Source organism: Sturnira hondurensis, unplaced genomic scaffold (assembly GCF_014824575.4).
Source record: "Sturnira hondurensis isolate 20B ecotype Veracruz unplaced genomic scaffold, ASM1482457v3 Scaffold0018493, whole genome shotgun sequence".
NCBI classification, from domain to species: Eukaryota; Metazoa; Chordata; class Mammalia; order Chiroptera; family Phyllostomidae; genus Sturnira; species Sturnira hondurensis.
In genome coordinates this window covers 2105885-2123918 of record NW_028091124.1, presented here as the reverse complement: position 1 = coordinate 2123918, position 18034 = coordinate 2105885, and the positions used below count along the sequence as shown (strand labels likewise).

The 18034-nt window shown below is 59.2% G+C and overlaps 1 protein-coding gene across 4 annotated transcripts in view; it reads right to left on the bottom strand.

Moving 5' to 3' along the window:
- The window catches only part of COL6A3 (collagen type VI alpha 3 chain), a 70446-nt gene that overhangs the window by 12002 nt on the left and 40410 nt on the right, over nucleotides 1–18034 (bottom strand). For all 4 annotated transcript variants that reach the window (XM_037069175.1, XM_037069176.1, XM_037069177.1 and 1 more), the window contains 19 exons: nucleotides 17649–17711; nucleotides 17010–17075; nucleotides 16527–16580; nucleotides 14031–14066; nucleotides 13382–13444; nucleotides 12595–12657; nucleotides 11305–11367; nucleotides 10372–10434; nucleotides 8906–8956; nucleotides 8694–8729; nucleotides 8181–8243; nucleotides 7172–7234; nucleotides 5974–6006; nucleotides 5855–5891; nucleotides 5743–5754; nucleotides 5161–5654; nucleotides 3610–3706; nucleotides 2303–3001; nucleotides 738–840 (listed from right to left, as the gene is read on the bottom strand). In XM_037069175.1, coding sequence (XP_036925070.1) covers nucleotides 738–840; nucleotides 2303–3001; nucleotides 3610–3706; nucleotides 5161–5654; nucleotides 5743–5754; nucleotides 5855–5891; nucleotides 5974–6006; nucleotides 7172–7234; nucleotides 8181–8243; nucleotides 8694–8729; nucleotides 8906–8956; nucleotides 10372–10434; nucleotides 11305–11367; nucleotides 12595–12657; nucleotides 13382–13444; nucleotides 14031–14066; nucleotides 16527–16580; nucleotides 17010–17075; nucleotides 17649–17711 — 2159 coding nt within the window. The remainder of the gene's footprint in view (nucleotides 1–737; nucleotides 841–2302; nucleotides 3002–3609; nucleotides 3707–5160; nucleotides 5655–5742; nucleotides 5755–5854; nucleotides 5892–5973; nucleotides 6007–7171; nucleotides 7235–8180; nucleotides 8244–8693; nucleotides 8730–8905; nucleotides 8957–10371; nucleotides 10435–11304; nucleotides 11368–12594; nucleotides 12658–13381; nucleotides 13445–14030; nucleotides 14067–16526; nucleotides 16581–17009; nucleotides 17076–17648; nucleotides 17712–18034) is intronic.

The following is an 18034-nucleotide window of genomic DNA, read 5'->3' as shown; positions in this document are numbered from 1 at the left end:
ATCACTTATTTTAGGAAGATCAGCGTCCATTTCCTGCTGAATGCACCCGATCCTTCCATACGAAATCATTTCACACCAGAGACGACAGACTGCCTAAGCGCAGGGCCCCAGCTGCCCGCGCTTTCTATCCCCGTACCCTACCCATGACGACACGACAGCTTTGCCCACCATGGGGCTCCGCACCCTGGAATCTAGCTAGGCTGGTCTTGGGACACGCTTTGACCGACAGGACAGGGCAGAGGTCACGGAGCCCAGCCCTGGCCTAGGCCCCAAGAGGCCTTGCACCCTCTGCCTGCCTCGTCTCCTGAGATGTACCCCGGCTTGCCTGGGGTGCAGCCAGGCTCGCCTACCGGGGGCGAGGGACCACGTGGGGCAGAGACAAGCCTCAAGCTGAGACCACCCTGGACCACCAGCCCACAGTGGACCAGCAGCCAGCCTCAAACACAGAACTGAGCCCCGTGGGGGCCGGAGGAACTGACCGGCCCAGCCCGAGCACGAAGGCTGACCCACGGAGTCGAAGACAGAATGGATAGTGGCGGTGAGCACTGTGTCCGGGGTCGCCTGTGACGTGGCAGAAAGTCAACATATCCTACAGGTGCTTCTACAAGAATGTCCCACGCGACCTTAGGGAAGCATGTGTTCTGCCGTTCCTGTCCTCGTCCCACAAGCTCAGGCCCTGGAGGTTCTGTGTCCCCTCCCACTCTGGACTTTGTGGGACAGTTGTTACAATCACTCACACTCGTCTGTGACCAAATTTCACAGGATTCTTTGTCGGCTGGTCCCCTTGGAACCAATCACACTGTTTCCTGATATCTGGGGACAAGTAAAAAGCATTTTCACCTAGAAAGAAATAGGAAAAAATATGTTTTTTAAATGTATGTGAATCCCTTGCAAATCAAAATTAATCTGCTAATAAATTAAATGAACCACAGAGAAGGTAGTCCATAAGTATTTGTTACAGAATTAATTAACTCTGCCCTGGCTGGTGTAGCTCAGTGCCAACCAAAGGATCGTAGGCCCATGCTCAATGCCTCCTCCTATTCGATTCCCAGTCAGGGCACGTGCCTGGGTTGCAGGCCAGTTCCCAGCATGGGACTCACAAGAGGCAACCATACATTGATATTTCTCTCCCTCTCTCCTTCCCTTCCCCTCTAAAGATAAATAAATAAAATCTTTAAAAAAATAATTAATTAACTCTTGTATGCAAGCTAAGTACAGCAATTTTAAACATTAACTACTAGATCCATAAAACATCTTAAACCAATTCTCCTATTTGGCAATATTTCGGTTAAAGATAATGTTTGCTCAGTGTGGGCGGGAAGACAGGAGTCAAAGAAAACTCGGGTGCTGAGTTTCACAAGACCCGAGCCCCTGAGCACAGACTATAGTCGGGTCACCTTCCGACACTCTCAGCGCTGCGTTTCACAAAGCAGGTCTTCTGAAGGCAGGGACGGTGGCCCCTGGGTGAGGCAACCCGCTGCCTCACCTTGGTTCCCCGTTTCCTTCCTGGAACTTTCGGGGCCCAGGCTTCCCAGTGGGAGTGCCGTTGGCACGGCCCCGCCCTTCCCCTGGAATAAGGACCTCCCCGTCTACGCAGGCTTATCCACGCTCCCTATGCCTGTCTCCTTTGCTAGTCCTCCTCGGGACAGCTCCGGCTCGGGGACACCGTGGTGAATGACACACTTTCTCTCGGACCACGCAGCTCACTGGGCCCACAGACCCACGGATGCACGGGCCACGTAATAGACTCGGTAAGTGTGGCATCCGGATTAACGCCGGGCCAGCACTGGGGATGGGGAGCACCCAGGGGGAGCAGGGGCGACTGCAGGTGGGTGTGGAGAATGATGTGGGTTTGCTGCCTCAGCAGACGTGCAGAGCAGGCTGGGGAGCGCGCCAGCAAAGACCCAGAGGTTTCCAGGTGTGGGGCTGGCGGCTAAGCCCAGATCCATGCAGCTCCTTCTAGAAGCCTCCACAATGCCCCATCAGGACATACTTCTCTGTGACCTGCCAGCACATTATATCATGCGTGACCCGTCTGCCTGCCTAGACTGTCCATTCCCAGGGTCCCCGTCTACATGCTGGGGACAAACTGGGTTGAATACGCAGGTGGACAGGACAGGGTCCCCGTCTGCCTTCACTGCCACCCCTGGGTGTCGACACCCACCTGTTCGATGAGTGAACAAGTGAGCATCTGCACACTAGTCGCCCTTCCCATGCCTGTGCCCCCCACATCCAAGAGCCCGAGGGTGCGGGCCGGCAGGAAGCCGGGCCGGGGAGCCCTGAGGCCTGACGCAGGACTCACCGCTGACAAAGGACGGCAGCAGCCTCCCGAAGCGGAGGAGAGGCTCCTCGTTGAGCTCCGTGGGCTTATCCACCAGTTTGAAGAAGACGTCACTTGGCTCGCTGGCGAAGCTGTACACCTCCTTGACGTTGAGCTTCCTGCCGATGCCCAGAATCACGAAGAAGTAGCCCTTGCACTTGGCCCGCAGGACGGCTGTCTGGACCTCCTGCAGCTGCTGCCCCTGCACCTCGCCCGTCAGCATCAGCACCAGGACTTTCAGGTCCCGTGGGTTGGGCGCGCGCTGGAAGACGTGCTCTATGGTGTAGTCGACGGCGCGGCCCAAGGCCGGGGTCCCCTGCAGCTGCGCCATCCTGGAGCCCAGGGCGTCCAGCAGCTTGTCCTTGGAGCCATAGTCGGTCAGGGAGACCTCCACCTTCACGGGCGCCACGCTGGCATTGCCCACGGTCTCCTGGGCCGCGTGCTGCACCACGGCCACCCGGGCAAAGTGCTGGGAGGCCTTGGGGTCGGGGCTCAGGTCCAGCTGTCGGACCAGGTACCTGATGTACTTCTTCATCTCGTCGAACTGCAGCAAGGTGGTGGACTCGGAGCTGTCCAAGAGGAACGCCATGTCGATGTCCGCGTCGCCTCCCGCCGCGCGCCTGTCCCTGAAGAGCGGCCTCCAGCTGCCCAGGTTGCAGGACGGGTCAGCATTGCAGGTGTCTGGGGGGAGAGTGGCAGCTGGTCCGCACTGCGGCCCCCACAGTGAGACACACGCCTCAGTCCGCGGGGGCCGGGGCCACCCACGCTGCCAGAGAACGCAGGACCCTGGTTACGGCGGCCGGCACTGCGGCGGCCAAGCTCTGGCTCCGTCGCGGAAAGCTGACTACATAGACAAGTCAGTGAGACCAAGTGCGGCCTGTGCCGGGGCACTGGTGTCAGACAGGAGGACGGGGAAGGAGAGAGGAGGAAGAAGAGGGGAGGGGAGGGGAGGGGAACCTTACTTTTCTGCCGCCCTTGGAAGAATTGTTTTCTAGAAAGTCCCAAAGCCAGGTCATTAAAATCTGGGCTCCAAAGTCAAAATGTAAGCAGCGTCTACCTTCCCCTTTATCACCTGTGAACCCCTCGTTCCCTCCCCAGAGAAGTTTGGTTGGGGGGCTCGACTCTGAGCTTGTGAACTACTGTGGGGCCTCTGCAGGGTAAACACCAGGCGCCGGGAATCGTTTCATGCGAGCCCCAGGCACCGATGGCGCCTGCCCGCTCACGGGCCCGCCCGTGACGGGAGGTTCTGCGGCTGCCGCTGCGCGCAGGCGCGGGTGCAGGCCCCTTACCCAGGCAAATGTGACAGGTCAGGACGTTCCTGAGGAAGTCCGTGAGGTCTCCCCTGGCAGGCAGGACGAGCACGTGCCCCACCTTGGTGTCGTTGATCTGCGCGAACAAAAGGAAACGGGGTCAGTCGTGACGAGCAGCCACTCACAAAATTCAGCTGAGGACTGAACGCAGTCACGCCGAGGACACAAGCTGCCCCGCGGAGCAGCAGCTCCTCATGTTGTAGAGCCCGAGCACTAAAAAAGAGAGGAGGCGCTGAGCTGAACAGGAAGACACAGGCTTTCTTCTGCGGAGGTGGGCTCGAGTTCGAATCCCAGCCCTGCCCTTCCTGCTGGACCCAACCACAGCTATGCCACTCCTCCGGGGCTCAGCTTCCTCAGCTGTAAAATGGGATGAGGGCGAATTCTCAACAGAGTTACCTGAAGGATTATGTTAGGTAACATACACTAAGTGCCTTCTGTAGCCTCTATCAGAGACCGGGGGCTTAAATAATGTCATTGTTTGTAGCAATAAGTGTCAGTGGCCAATATCAGTGCCATCCCTTTCTCTCCCTCCCAGGTCCACGAAGGGACTCAATGACCAAGCCATTGAATCACCTCCAGAAGATTCAAACCCCCCATCACAGCACATCATTGCAAATTATTTATTTAGTGAGTAATTAAGTTTAATTAATGAATAATTAATGTTCCAAACTGGCTGAAACTATCGCAAGACACACAGGCAGGTCTGGGTCACTCAGCCCATGCAGTGCGCCCCTGACCGTGCACACGGTGGGGGCCCACGAGGGACCCCCAAGCCCAGGGCTCTGCGCTCTGCCTGTCAGTGGTCAGGCAGGGGGGACCCTGAGGAACAGCAATGATGACCCAAAGCCGCTCGCAGGTGTGGGCAGCGGGAGAACCAGTGTCCAGTTTGGAAGGAGAAGCATGGAGCCCATCCCTACCCCGCGGCATCTTTCACAGGTGAGAAATCTGAGACGCAGAGAGGGCCCTGAGTGAGTGAGAGCTGGATGGCGGGGGATGGCCCCGCCTCTGTCCCGGCCCCGCCTCTGCCCCGGCCCCGCCTCTGCCCCGGCCCCGCCTCCCGCCCTGCAGTCACCCACTCCCCTCCAGCAGTGAGCCCAGAGTCCTCTCTGAGTAAATACAGGTCATTGAGTACAACAATGGAAAGCTGAAAGGCAGTTCGGGATAAGAAAGGAGCTCTTGTCTGTGTGCCAGGCTGACCCTGGGATGCCAGCCCGACCGAGGAGAGGTGTGAGCAGGGGTGCACACTGGGGACCCAGAGTCGCAGGTGTTTGGGGACCTCACTAGGAGGCAGCAGACCTCCCATTCACCCAGGGAGACCCTCCTCCAGCCCGGGACACGGGATCTTGGATCTGGGGCCGGAGCCAGAGGCTGTCCGGAAACCGCAGGGGAGAAGTTCTCAGTCAGACCGGACTCCTCCAGAGCCTCCTAGAACCAGGGGTCACAGAGACACCCTGGGGGTGCAAATGTGCCCGAGAACCTCCCCAGAGCCCAGGGGAAGGAGGGAGCTGCCCCGGAGCCCCGGGCACAGACCTGCAGGGCGTTGGCCAGCTGCGGGTCCTCCTGGCTGGCGAGGACCAGTGGCGTGATGCCGGAGTCCCACAGCTTCAGCACCGCCTCCCCGAGCTGCGGGGACGCCCTCGTGGGCTTGTGGCTGAAGAAGACGGCCACCTTCCTCATCAGGAAGCCGTTCCTCACGCGCTTAAACGTGTTTCTGGCCACGAACAGCATGGCCGCCTCCAGGCTCTGCTGCTTGGAGGTCAGGGCCACCTGGAGGTTCTTGATCCGGTCCAGGAGGACGGCCTTCTTCCTGGAGTCCGCAAACCGGATCTCCGTGGTCACCTCGTTGTTGTAGGTGACCACGGCCACACGGGCCCCCCGTGGGCAGTTGCTCTCCGCGATGGTCAGGTCGCCCACGGTCCGCAGCAGCACGTCCCGCATCCGGCTGAACGCGTCCTGGGTGACCCCCTCCGAGGTGTCCAGAGCGAAGGCCAGCTCGGTCGGGAAGACGGGACACTCCAGGGGCCCTGGGAAGTGGGGGTTCAGAGACAGACTTTACTCACGGAAAGGGGGTCTTCTGTCCTCGGAGGGAGCCACGCAGCCGAGCCGACTCACCGTAGCAGCACGCTAGAAAGGGAACAGACAAGAGGGTCAGTCACGCCCACTGCAGCGGGGCCTCCCGCATAAACGCGAAGGGGGTCGCAGACGGGGAAGGTCGTGCACTCACGGCATTTGTCCTTGATGCTCTGGACAAGGGCGCATTTCTGTGGAAGGAGAGGAAGAAGGTGTGAGGGCAGTGGACACAGGCCCGGGGACAGCGGTTTGTGCTGCGCGCCCCCAACTTACATCGATCGAGTCGCCTCTGTCGCCCCTGGAACCCTGAAAAACAAGGAAGGAGAGGCTGAGGCGCGTGATGTGGGTGCAGGGGACAGGGCTCGGCCGGCAGAAATGAGACGGAGGAAGGGGGCTGGACCTTGGCCAGCCTGGGTCAGGTTCAGACTCTTCTTATAAATTTGACTTTACTGCTCAAAGAGCAGAGGAGAGGGACTTCGAGGACGAAATGGGACTCCCTGTGAGGGGACAGCTCCAGCCCCGAAACCCAGGGCGCTCCTCACTAACCAGCCCATGGAAAGCTCACACCTGAGCCCGTGCCCCACACAACTCTCTCCTCACACCCGCTGGTTCAAACCCCCCGTTCCCAGGAAGACAGTTCGAAGGCATCTAACTGCCCATCACCCCAGGGCAGAAGGATCCCCAAGGACTCTGCTGGGGGGGGAACCCTCAGCCACCCTTGGCAGCTTACCCAGGAGGTATGGACCCCAACAAGCAAGCAGTCGCCTTGTGGGCCCCACAGGGGTCTTTCCGTACAGCTGCTCCTGCCCGCCCACCCCACCAGGCACCGATGAATGGATCTCCCATCCAACACCTTGGTGTTTGACCACCAGACAGGTGCACCCCCTCCAATCTCATAACCCCTTTTTTAGATGTGACTTCCCGTCATCCTGCTGTGAACCGCATCGGTCTCAAGGTAGGGAGACAGTACAGGGAGAAATTCAAGCAAGGAAACACGGAGGTTAGTAATGGCAGCCACCGCAGAGGGGCGCCATCCTGGCTCCCAGCATCCAGCCAGGTAGCGAATAGGTGCTGACCTTGAATCGGAGCTGGTTTGGGGTGGGGGAGGGGGGAGTTTACAGACCAAAGGGAGCATTCCCCCAACCAAGGTCTGACACGAGTAGAGACTTCTCTCAAGGTGCCCTTGAGAGGCGTTTCAGTGTGTTCTCTCTAGTTTGCTCTCCAACCGAGCCTCACATGAAGAAATAGCACCAGGAAATGGCAGAGGCGAATGGCGACCTGCCCCAGATGCAGACGCCGCACGCCGAGAAGCCCCTCCTCCACAGAGGCATCAGGAGGAACGTGGTTAAACGAGCAAACGAACAAGGGCAGCAGCAAGAATGCCGTGTTTCTGGGACGGGGGCGGAGGGAAGTTTTCTGGGACCTATGCGGCATCCAGCCCGCGGGCGGCTGGACCCAAGCGGGTACTCACAGACGGTCCTGGGTAACCGGGGTCTCCCTTCTGTCCAGTCGCCCCCGGAGGTCCCGAATTTCCCTGCAAGGGGCAGAACCAGCATCACTGGACTGTGACAGAAGACGGGGAATCGCAACCCCCACAGTTGGGAAGGGCGGTGACATGGGAGCCGAGGTGACAGCCCCCATTCCGGCCGGAAAGCCCTCCCTTTAAGGGATCCTGGCATCTCCAGGCTCAAACGCAAGGACACGAGGTTTTCGCAGAACCGATGTGTGTCTCCCCGCACCGCGCTCTCTGGCAGGTCAGGGTGGGACGGGTGCTCGCCTGAGACGCACTGCTGAGGCCGTCCATGAGGGCCCAGGAAATCAGTAACCGGCCACCAGTGAGACCGCGGTTTGGCATTGACGACCCACCCAAAGTTCTCAGACCCCGAACTGATCTAATCCAACCGTCTTTAGTGAGCAAAGCAACAGGACAATCGCCGTGAGCTGAACCACACTTTACACTCAAAATAACCATTAGAGACGGCTACGCGCACCCAGACCACCATTCGCTAATCCAAGACTCGACGCCATCTTAAAATGATGCGTGAACATCCCCCAAAGAGGACGCACAGACCCAGAGCAGCGACAGGAAGAGGAGTCCCAGCCCGGGACTCTCGTAAGCACGGATGCAGCCCATGAAACCCTCGCCTAATCTGACCACGCAGACTTCCGACGTGACTCATTCTGGGACCTGAGTCCCCCTGGCCCCATGCTGCGAGTGGACCATGGACGGTGACTCTTGCTAGAGACGTGTTACAGGAAGGGGCTCACAGGGCCTCCCCATCAAGGGGAGAACTCAGACACGACGGGGGGCCTGAAGACACCGGTCTTCGGCTCAGGCGTCCATTCCTTCTGCCCGGTGCTGCTGTGGGCTGGTGATGGCTGAGGAAGGGGTGTCCACAGGAGCAGGGGAGGTGTCCAGGTGGACCACCCCCTCCCACAGGCCCTCATTCCCACCGCAGCCCCGGCGCTGGCTCGCTTACCCTTCGGCCCCTGATGCCTTTGGGTCCCGGCGGTCCCTCTGCTCCTGGTTCCCCGGGGACGCCCTGGAAGAGAGCCGGCAAATGGCGCATGAAGCTCTGGAACAGGACGTCCATCGAGGGTCCCTGGGGCACCTGGACCACACCTCCCAGGGCAGCCAAGCGGCTTGCTCCGACCTGCCTCCTCCCGGGTCGCTACTTCGTGGGCCTCCAGGCAGAGGCAGCCGCAGCGCACTGAGCCGGCGAGGACGGCCTTATGCAGCTGCGGCCTTGCAAGGCCGGCAAAGGGCTCTGCTCAGGGCCACTGCGTTTTGTCCTCACAGCCCCGTGACAAGTGCAAGCTGTCATCTCCACTGGAGAGAGGGGGGAGTAGTACAGAGAGAGTGGGGACCTCCCAAGGCCACTCGGTTCGCAAGTGGCTGACCCAGGAGGAAGACCAGGATGTTCTGTCTGCGGCCCGTGGGCACACAGACTCATCCTCAGGGAGTGGGGGGCTTCCCACCCGGGACTCTTTACCTTCGGGCCTGGGTATCCGGGAAACCCTCTTTCTCCCTGCAAGACAAAACAAATGACTAACGTTTGGTCTCAATTTAAATTCATCTCAAATAAACTATTCTTGAGCAGAAAAAAAACATATCTACCTAAAGTCATCTAGAGAAAAATTCACTATATTCCAATAAAATGCCGAGGAACAACTGTGTAAAATACCACCTGTTAGAAGTACATACTTTTTTGCCTTTGCGCCCTTCGCCGCCGACCCCATCTCGGCCGTCCTCCCCCTGATTGTGGAAAAACAGTGTCACTGCAGGTCGCCATGCTGGGTACACCACACCCACCTCTGTCTAAAGCCCTGGGCAGAGGGTCCTGGAGTCCCTGAAACCTCCCCAGATCCAGGTACAGCTTCAGGGAGAGTCCTGTCCCTCCCCCACCAACCATGTGCAGACAAAGCAAGTCTGTCAGAGGGCGGCCTAGAAAGGCCCCTTTGGCCAAGGGTGCGGCAGACTGCGAACTGAAGACCTGCCCCCAGCTATCGGTACAGACAGTGCTGGGAGGCAGATCCAGGGACTCACTGAACCTGGGAATCTAAGGGTTCAGAGGACCCGTGCAGGTCAGCTGGCCTGTGCATCTTCGAGTCTTCAATTCCACTTCAGAGCAGAAACACGGACTCAGTCTCATGCCGCCCTGAGCAGTCTGAGCTCAGACGTTCCTCCCCATATCCCGTCCCTCCTAGCCCGGGCCACCAGACTGCCCTATTCCCAAACACCTGCCCCCGGGACACTCAGATCTGTCCCTGTCCCTTCCTCATGGGGGCTTTCAGAATGAGACACAGTTACTTCAAAAGAAGCAGAAGAGTTGATGTGAAATATACATTAATATTTCTAGAACATGCAACCGGCTACTTCGTTCATTTACAGATTTAAGTGGACGTCAACAGCCAAAGAGCCATTGCCGCCCGCAATACGGAAACAGAATCGGGCAGTTTGGTGTTTTTCCCTCTGCTTCTGGAGAGTAAACTGAGAGTCACAGAAATGGGTGTTTTTAAACTTCAGTTTTAACTGTAGAGAAGTTACACACACAAGAAAAATATTTAAAAGTTCCAGGGTCATAAGTCAGATCAAGCTGGTCAATTTCTATAGTTTTTAGGTACCCTGACTTATTTTTCAAAAATCCCCAATGTTTTATAGATTTCTTTCTCTTACATAGGAGTAGATCCTACAAGGTTATTGTTAGTGAGCAGTTAGATTACTTTAAACAACAGTGTTTTTAAAACACAGGTTATCAAGGTAATCATTTCTATTCCTGGGACGTCTCCCCCCAAGGACACGGTTTCGACCTGGACCGAGTACCCGTCAAACCCAACCCCATCTCTCTGTGCAATACCTCTGAGTGGTGGTGTCCACCCCGCATGGTCGTGTCCACCCCGCGCTCATAGACCGGAACACACCCCGGTTCTGGCTTCAGTGGGCCAGTAAGCTCCCATGTCCCCGAAACACAGACAGAAGTCTTTCCCCACGACCCAGCCCCGCCGTGACACGGGACTTATGGTGACATTTATTTGCGGATCGTAGGCAGCAGGTTTCCCTATTTTCAATCACGTCCCCAGTGACAGGCAAAGGCTGGCCCAGTGCCAGGCGCCACCCGGCTCCCCCTTCCCGAACATTTCAGCAGAGGCGGCGATGTGCGTGGGCCTTACCGTCTCCCCGCGGGGCCCCGGGCTCCCGAGTCCGCCCTTCGGCCCTGGCTCTCCCGGCTCGCCCTGCACACGAGACACAAGGTGGAGACACCTGAGGCTCGAGACCGGTCGGAAAGGTGACTCCAAGCCCTATCGTTCTCAGCCACCGCCAACTTCACTATTTGGATTTCGATAAAAATTATCTCTTCAGCTGCTAGTTCCTGCGTGGAGCCCTGGCAGAGAAGCCGGGGGGGGGGGGCGGGGGGCTGGTGTGTGTTCTTTTCATGAATGTGGCATGTGAACACACTGATGGGGAGAGAGGAGGGCAGGAAAGAAGCCGAGAGAGTCGGGGGCACTGAATTCAGCAGGAAAGCCCAACCCCAGATAAAATTCTGGATTTCCGGGGACACACTCCTTTCACTGAGAAAACGCTGGCCTTTCAGGTCGGTTGGGTGAACTGTGGGTCTTCTCAGGTTTACGGACAGTGGGCTGTCAGGGAACCTTTGTAGGACAAGTTGCTGGCATCCAAAACAGTCGGGGGTGGGGCAGGGTAGCTAGTGGCCAGCAGAGCAGCGCGGCCAGTACTGGACGCAGCGACATCAGTGCTGATGTCGTACTAGGTGCTCCCGCCCTGCTCGGATAGACGCGAGGACTCAGAACCGTGGTCAAGGGCCACGGTGTGAGCAGATCAGACGAGCCACAGCTGCCACCGGGTCCTGGCTACGAGAAAGCCAGGCCTCTGAGCACGAGCTGTGTATTCCCTCCAGACGGGGACAGGGATCCCACCAGCCAAGCCGGCTCTCAACAGGGGAGGCTGGGGTGGGACAGACCAGAGGGGAGGCGAAGGGATGAGCCAGGTGCGTAAGTGGACAGGCTGGCAAATGCGGGAGAGGCCCCCAGGGGGCTGGCCGGGCCTGGCCTCAGGGAACAGGCTCCTGCTTTGTCAAAACCAACCTTTTTTCCCAGGGGACCATTTCTGCCTCGTTCTCCAGGAGCACCGGGCGGCCCTCCGCTCCCCTGGGACGAGAGGAGAGCAGCGTCAGTGACAGCGTGTCCACCCTCCGAGCCTCTGTGTCTGTCCCCCGCTTCCCCTCCACGTCCCCGAGGTGGGAGTAGAGCAGCAGGGCTCAGAGTCCCGTGCGGCACCGCAGACCCCAAGGCAAACATGTGTGGCCTGTAGGACCCCAAGTCCTGGCGTGACGCTCAAGCCGGGGCGCGCAGACGCTGCACAATGTATTTTCCAGCGTCCCTCCCTACCCCGAACCCCTAACTAGAGGACAACACCCAGATTTCAGGTGGGTCTTGTCCACACCTGCACAGCGAGACCTGGCCACGCAGGTGTGGGGACCGGTGTGCTGTGCCCCATGGGGTGAGTGAGGGAACCTGGGTCCCCGCACGCAGTGCCACCTGTGAGGCCCAGGAATGAGCCCCCAAACAGGGTGAGGCCAGGGGGCGCCTCTGCCTCCTTCCTGTTCCACCTTAAATTCTTGGTTAATCGGAGCTAAACAAATGTTGGGGTAGGGGGGACAAAAGCTTTCAGAGCAGGTCTTGATCAGATTTCCAGCTGGGGGACAACTTTCTGAGTGAACCTCGGCTCTCGCCGGGTTCCCGCTGCCACCGTGAAGCCTGTTTCTGCCGTGAGGCGGCAGCGGGCCAGTCTCCTGCCAGGTGCTGGTCCTTGTCACTTTCCGAAACAAGTGTAGGACGGGCCGCACACGGTCCCATCACACATGAGGGCCAGCAGGGGCAGGACACAGGCCTGCTCCCTGTCACTCACAACCGAGAGGTGTGGAATCCTACAGTCACAGCAGTTTTAAGGGCCATCTTCCATGTGACCTTGAGGACAGGGGTCTCCTTACACAAATGATGGAACCTCAGAGCCGAGCCCCAGGGGCCGGCTGTGAAACAATCCGCCACCACCTGAGACTCTCAGGTCTGTGGTTCACTCAGCCCCATTCGGAGGCCTCGAAGACGAGGCAGGTCTGGCTGGCCTGGGTGGAGCCCAGCTGGCGGGTGCTGGGAAGGGACAGCCCTGCACCTAGAAGCCGCTGGAGCCCCGAGAAGAAGGGCTCTCATGTCCTCACACAAGTGGCCGTGGGGACTGAGGCCGACCCCATGTGGGTGTCACCGAAGAGCTGGGCTAGGGGAAGGTCGGTCCTCGGCGACGCCCAGCACAAGTCTCAGCCCACCCGGGCCCTGTGCTGCCAGCAGAGCCACGCAGAGGGGTGGGGAGGGGGAACTCACCCGGGATCCAGGAATGCCTTGCTCGCCGATCTGGCCCGGGGGACCCGTGGGGCCCGCTACACCCTGAGGGGAAAGGTTCGGGTCAGTGTGGTGTCGAGGCCGCACTCCAGGAGGGAGCCCATGATGACGTCTGTGCCTTCTCGGAGCCCAGGGCCTCCCGAGGACCACACGCCAAAGGGGCCCCCAGGACCACACGCCTGGGTCCACCAAGGGGACAGCAGCCCAGCCCAGACCATGGAGAGGAAGTCATTTTAAAAGACACATGTGTCCGAAATGTCCCCAGCAGCAATGGTCACAACCTCCAAAAGGCAGGAACCACCCAAGTGCCAACCTGCCGATGAATAGGTCAGGAGCTAGGGCCCACTGTGCAGTGGAATATTACTCAGCCACGAAAAGGAGAGGTGCCCGGCCTCATTCTACAACATGGTGCACCTCAGAGAATGTGACAGGAAGGGAAAGGGGCTGGACCCAGAAGACCACCCACTGAATGGCCCCGTTTCTACAAAATGTCCAGAATGAGGCAAATCCATCAAGGGAGGAAGAAAAAGTGTTCCCGGGAGCTGGGGGTGGGGACATCACAGGCATAGGGTCTCCCCCGAGGATCAGGAGAACGTTTTGAAGCTAGACCGAGGGGATGCTGTACGACACTGGGAAGGAACAAAATGCCCCTGCGTGGTTCACTGTAAATGAAGTGTCCTGCATGCCGTTTTGTGAAGTGGGCGGTCACCTTCATTTAGAAACATGCAACAGCCTCTGGGAGGTGACACGAGGCACACTAGGCACTGACCTGTGCACCTCTGGTCCCCTGCTCCCCCGGGGAGCCCGCCTGGCCGGGATCGCCTCTGTTGCCCTGGAAAGAAGGGGGGAGAAGCAGGGAGGGGTCAGGGTGGTTCACGCCAGCGTCCGCTCTCTGCTCCACAGTCACGCCGGACAAGGGGACCGGGCAGCAACCCCAGCCCTCCCAGGGGGTTGGAAGCCACTGACCCAGCAGCCCCAGATGACATGCCTCACACCCAACTCCAGCTGTCACTGTGTGCTGTTACAGTCATCTCCCACCCTGGCCTCCCCCTTTCCTCACCGCGGCTTTGGGAAATAGGACATCTGGGGACCCATACTTCCTGGGCGAGAAGTCCAAGACACTGTGACTTGCCAATGACCAGAGAAGCGGGCACATTGTGGGCAACGGGTGCCTGGAACTGTCCCCTCCATCTTTTTCCTTTCACCCCCTCCCCGGCCCTATGCCCACGGTTAGTCATTGTCACAAGTCCGTTAGAAGGGGCTAAGTTGATGGAAATGGGAAAGGTGGTAGCTGCTGATGGAGCTACCGGCCTTGACAGTGAAGGAGAGAGGAGGTCTCTGTGTGGGGGTGGTGGGCACAGGACAGTCCCTGAGAGCCCACCGGGAGTCATGATAGACCAGAGGCGCCGAAGACTTACCTTAGTTCCCACTGGGCCCCTCCGGCCATAGCCGCCCTGCGGGAAAAGTTGCACAGTGAGGGGAAGCGGGACAGAGCCCAGGACTCTGTGTGACCTGACGCTCACATTCATCCCCCACCTGCCACGTGCCAGGTCCGTCAGCCTCCAGAACATGCACACAAAAGACACCCTCCTCCTGCCACCACGTGCCCCGCCAGTCACCCAGACAGAAGCTGGACCTGCCAAGCCAAACAAGGACTCCTGGCGGCCCAGGCAGTCCTTTCCAGGGAGGAGTGTGGAGGGGGTGTCAGAGCCTGCTTTTCCCGCCCCCCCCCCACAGTGGGAGCAGCCACGGGACGCACTCCTCCAAACGGAAGGAGCCCAGACTCTCCGAGTCCGGCTGCCAAGCGCAGCACGTCCTCAGCCCAGGGAGCATCCGGGAGCACGTCCGTGACTCTGATGGCCCAGGGCGCCTGGTCTGCGCTCGCATCTGGACAGTGCCTCCCACCGCACTGCAGAGGTGACCACCCCCCCACCCCCACCCCCCGTCCACGGGGCTCGCCAAGTAAGTCGCTCCAAGCTCCCATGCTGGACCACTTCCTCTCCAGTGGGAGGGGTGGGGGCGAGGTCGCAGGAATGTCCTGGATGCATCTCAGCAAGGCTGGGGGCTAGCATCCTGGGACCGTCATAGCCAGTGGTGACTGGGCCGGCCCGCCGCTGCGTCAACCCAAGGACCACCAACTTACTCCCAACGGGCCAGCCCAGGGGCCTCCTAGGGTGACCATTTTGCTGTTTCACTGACTAGCAGCTTCTTTAAAGGAAGACTACGGTCTCCTTCCATGGATGAGGCATGGACTGATAGGGGAGGGGCGGGCCAGGTCATTCCTCCGCAGAGTGACCGTCTGGCTGGCCCCTCCCAAAGGGGACAGACTCAGTATGGCCAGAGGCCACCGGCGCTCATCAGTTCCCTGCCTGGGCCAGAGGCAGCTCGTGGGGGGCCCTGCAGGGATGAGGTGGGGGTGAGGGAGCGCCGCGGACGGGGGGACTGGCACAGCGAGGGCGCAGGGAGGGAGGGCGCCGGGCCACAGGAGCCCACACGTGCAGTGAATCCAAACGAACGATGCCTCCCACAAAAACAAGTCCAGCCCGGCCCGGACTNGATGAGGCATGGACTGATAGGGGAGGGGCGGGCCAGGTCATTCCTCCGCAGAGTGACCGTCTGGCTGGCCCCTCCCAAAGGGGACAGACTCAGTATGGCCAGAGGCCACCGGCGCTCATCAGTTCCCTGCCCGGGCCAGAGGCAGCTCGTGGGGGCCCTGCAGGGATGAGGTGGGGGTGAGGGAGCACCGCGGACGGGGGGACTGGCACAGCGAGGGCGCAGGGAGGGAGGGCGCCGTGCCACAGGAGCCCACACGTGCAGTGAATCCAAACGAACGATGCCTCCCACAAAAACAAGTCCAGTCCAGCCCGGCCCGGACTGAGTGACGCGGCCACTGGAACCGAGTGCCTCTGTGGCGCTTTTCCTGCCGCAGCGCGGCAGCTTCGATCAAAAATAATGCTCAGAGCTTTTGAGGGCATTTTCACACAGTAAGTTTTCCCTGGATTTTAAAAGCAAAATGGTGCCCACAGCATGTCGTCTGACTACCCAGGAGAGTCATTTCTTCTAAAAGCCCTCACGTCGGCAGCCTCCTTCCCCACATCCAGCGGCTCGCCCCTTAAAATGCCGTGATCACAGGGGAAACGGCTGCACAGCCCCAGCCAGTCTCTGAGCAGAGGCCTGTCCTGGGCACCCACAGCATCCTGAACAGCCCCTGAGGAGTGCCAACCCCAGACCCCTCCTTCCCGGGCACGGACCACCTGCTCGGGGCTGCGCCTCCAGAGCCCCGGGCCCTGGAAGCAGGCAGAGGACCTCTGCAAGCCTTTGGCTCTGGGTGCTAACTCCTCAACAGGACGCAAAGGTCACACACACATGCAGCGAGCTGTTCTGCAGCTGACATTCCTGAACTGTCTTAAGAAGCCCCTGCGAGATGCTGTTCCCTAGAAAAACGGACTCTAGTTTCATTGTCTGCATCCCGGCAGCGCGCGCACACGCGACACTAAAGAGTTAGGAACCACGCACACACACAGCACAAAACAGGAACCACGCAACAACGTGCGACCCCATCGGCCTTCCTGCCCGATTCCCTCACTACCCCCCAGGGTCATGTTTCATTTGGATTTGTTACATATTTTGTGAGAAGCCTGGCCAAATTTTCAGAAGCAGTAAAGACAGGACTTTGAAGAGCGTCGGTTCAGCATGTTTTGGGGAGGGGAAGGAAATAGGCCTGGGACAGAGCACAGAGCAAATGAGAAGAGCCAGAGACCTAAGAACCAAGAGAGAGATCTGGGCAACGACGGTCTCAGAAGTCCCCTCAAGTCCCCTCACAGGACACCGCTGAGTAGCCCTGCCCATGCGGTGCTTGGATTTCCACGGCACTAACATTGCTCGGAGCCCCCTCAGCCCCCAGGGGTACTCACGTCCTTCCCGGGCTCCCCAGGGCCTCCAGGCACCCCATCTCTCCCAGGGAGACCCTGGTGTGGGAGAGAAAGCTGGCATGAGATTCTCAGCTGCAGAGAAGAACGTCTAACCTGGTGACATCGCCTGAGACACCAGGGGTGTAGGATGGACACCCAGGGTGGCCGGGCACCACATGGTGGGTCCCACTGGGGTGCAGTCCTACGCACACCAGCCTCGGCTTCCCAAGCACTGTCCAAACATGTCTAAGGGGCTCCGTTCCACCAAGGAGAAGCCCCTCTTGGAAGGAATGTTTCCGTTCCCCAGCAGAGACTTCCTGCACGGGGACACACCCTCAGAGTCAGGGGACCCTCGGCCTTCGTCCAACCTCTGGTCCACAGCCTTGGAGGTCACCTCCTCAGCCTCAGGGCTGGGGACAAGCCGGTGTGAGTTTTGTCTCCTTGGCCCTCCCCACACAGGGGGCCCAGGAACGAGGAGCATCGTACCATGGGACCGATGTCCCCGGTTTCTCCTTTGAGTCCTTTCTGCTGGCTGTCCCGTCCCGAGTCACCCTGAAAACGACATGGGTCAGGGGGATGAGCCCCGCGGGCAGGGGGAGAGCACTGAAGTTTGCTTCAGGGAGAGGAAAGCGTCTGCAGCGTGTCTTGCCTCTGGCTCTACAAAGCCTGTGAGAAAATGACAGTCACGGGGCCAGCCTCCGGCCCTCTGGGCCAGGACAAAGCAAGAGGGGGCCCGGGCACTGTCCTCCATGGGGCTAAGGACTTTTGAGCCCCCCACGGTCAGGTGCAGTGAAGGGGGTGCATGTCATCTGCGTGGGATGTGTCTGGAGGGACTGGCCGCAGACCCTCATGTCCACGTCCTCACAGCTGACCCCCCCGTCCAGCTGCGTTAAAGTGCCCAGAGACCCCACTTTACAGAAACTTCTCAGGTCCCCATAGGGGAGGGCTTGCAAACATGTACCCCTACAGCAAACACATGGCCGGCCACCCCCAAACCGACGCAAGCAATTGGACCACGTACTTCATCAACACACGTTGAAGCCGCAGCGGAGGTAAAAGTCCCCCTTTCAACCCTCCCCTCGCACAAACCCGGGTCTCAGGTCGTCCACGAGGAAGCCTCCTTACCGGGTCCCCTCGAATGCCGACGTCTCCTCTTTCCCCCTTGTCTCCTCTAGGTCCTTTGTCACCCTGAACAAAACAAGGCAAGTAGCGACTAAACAGTAGACAGAATTGTAATTTTTGGGTCTCACCCTTAAAATTGCGTTCTTCCATTCGTGAATATTAAATACACCAATGTGGAGCATTTACTCACTCGCCACGACAATTAAGTTACTTCCTGCTCTGTCCACAGATATTTACTGGGGGCCACTGTGTGCAGACACCGCAATTCATTTACAACAAAACAAACTCAGTCCCTGCACTATGGGACACAGTGTCCATCAAGACCCTATAGTGTCACCTATCACAGCTGCTGGCAGAGGTCGGGGACATGCAGGTAGCACCCCCGGAGG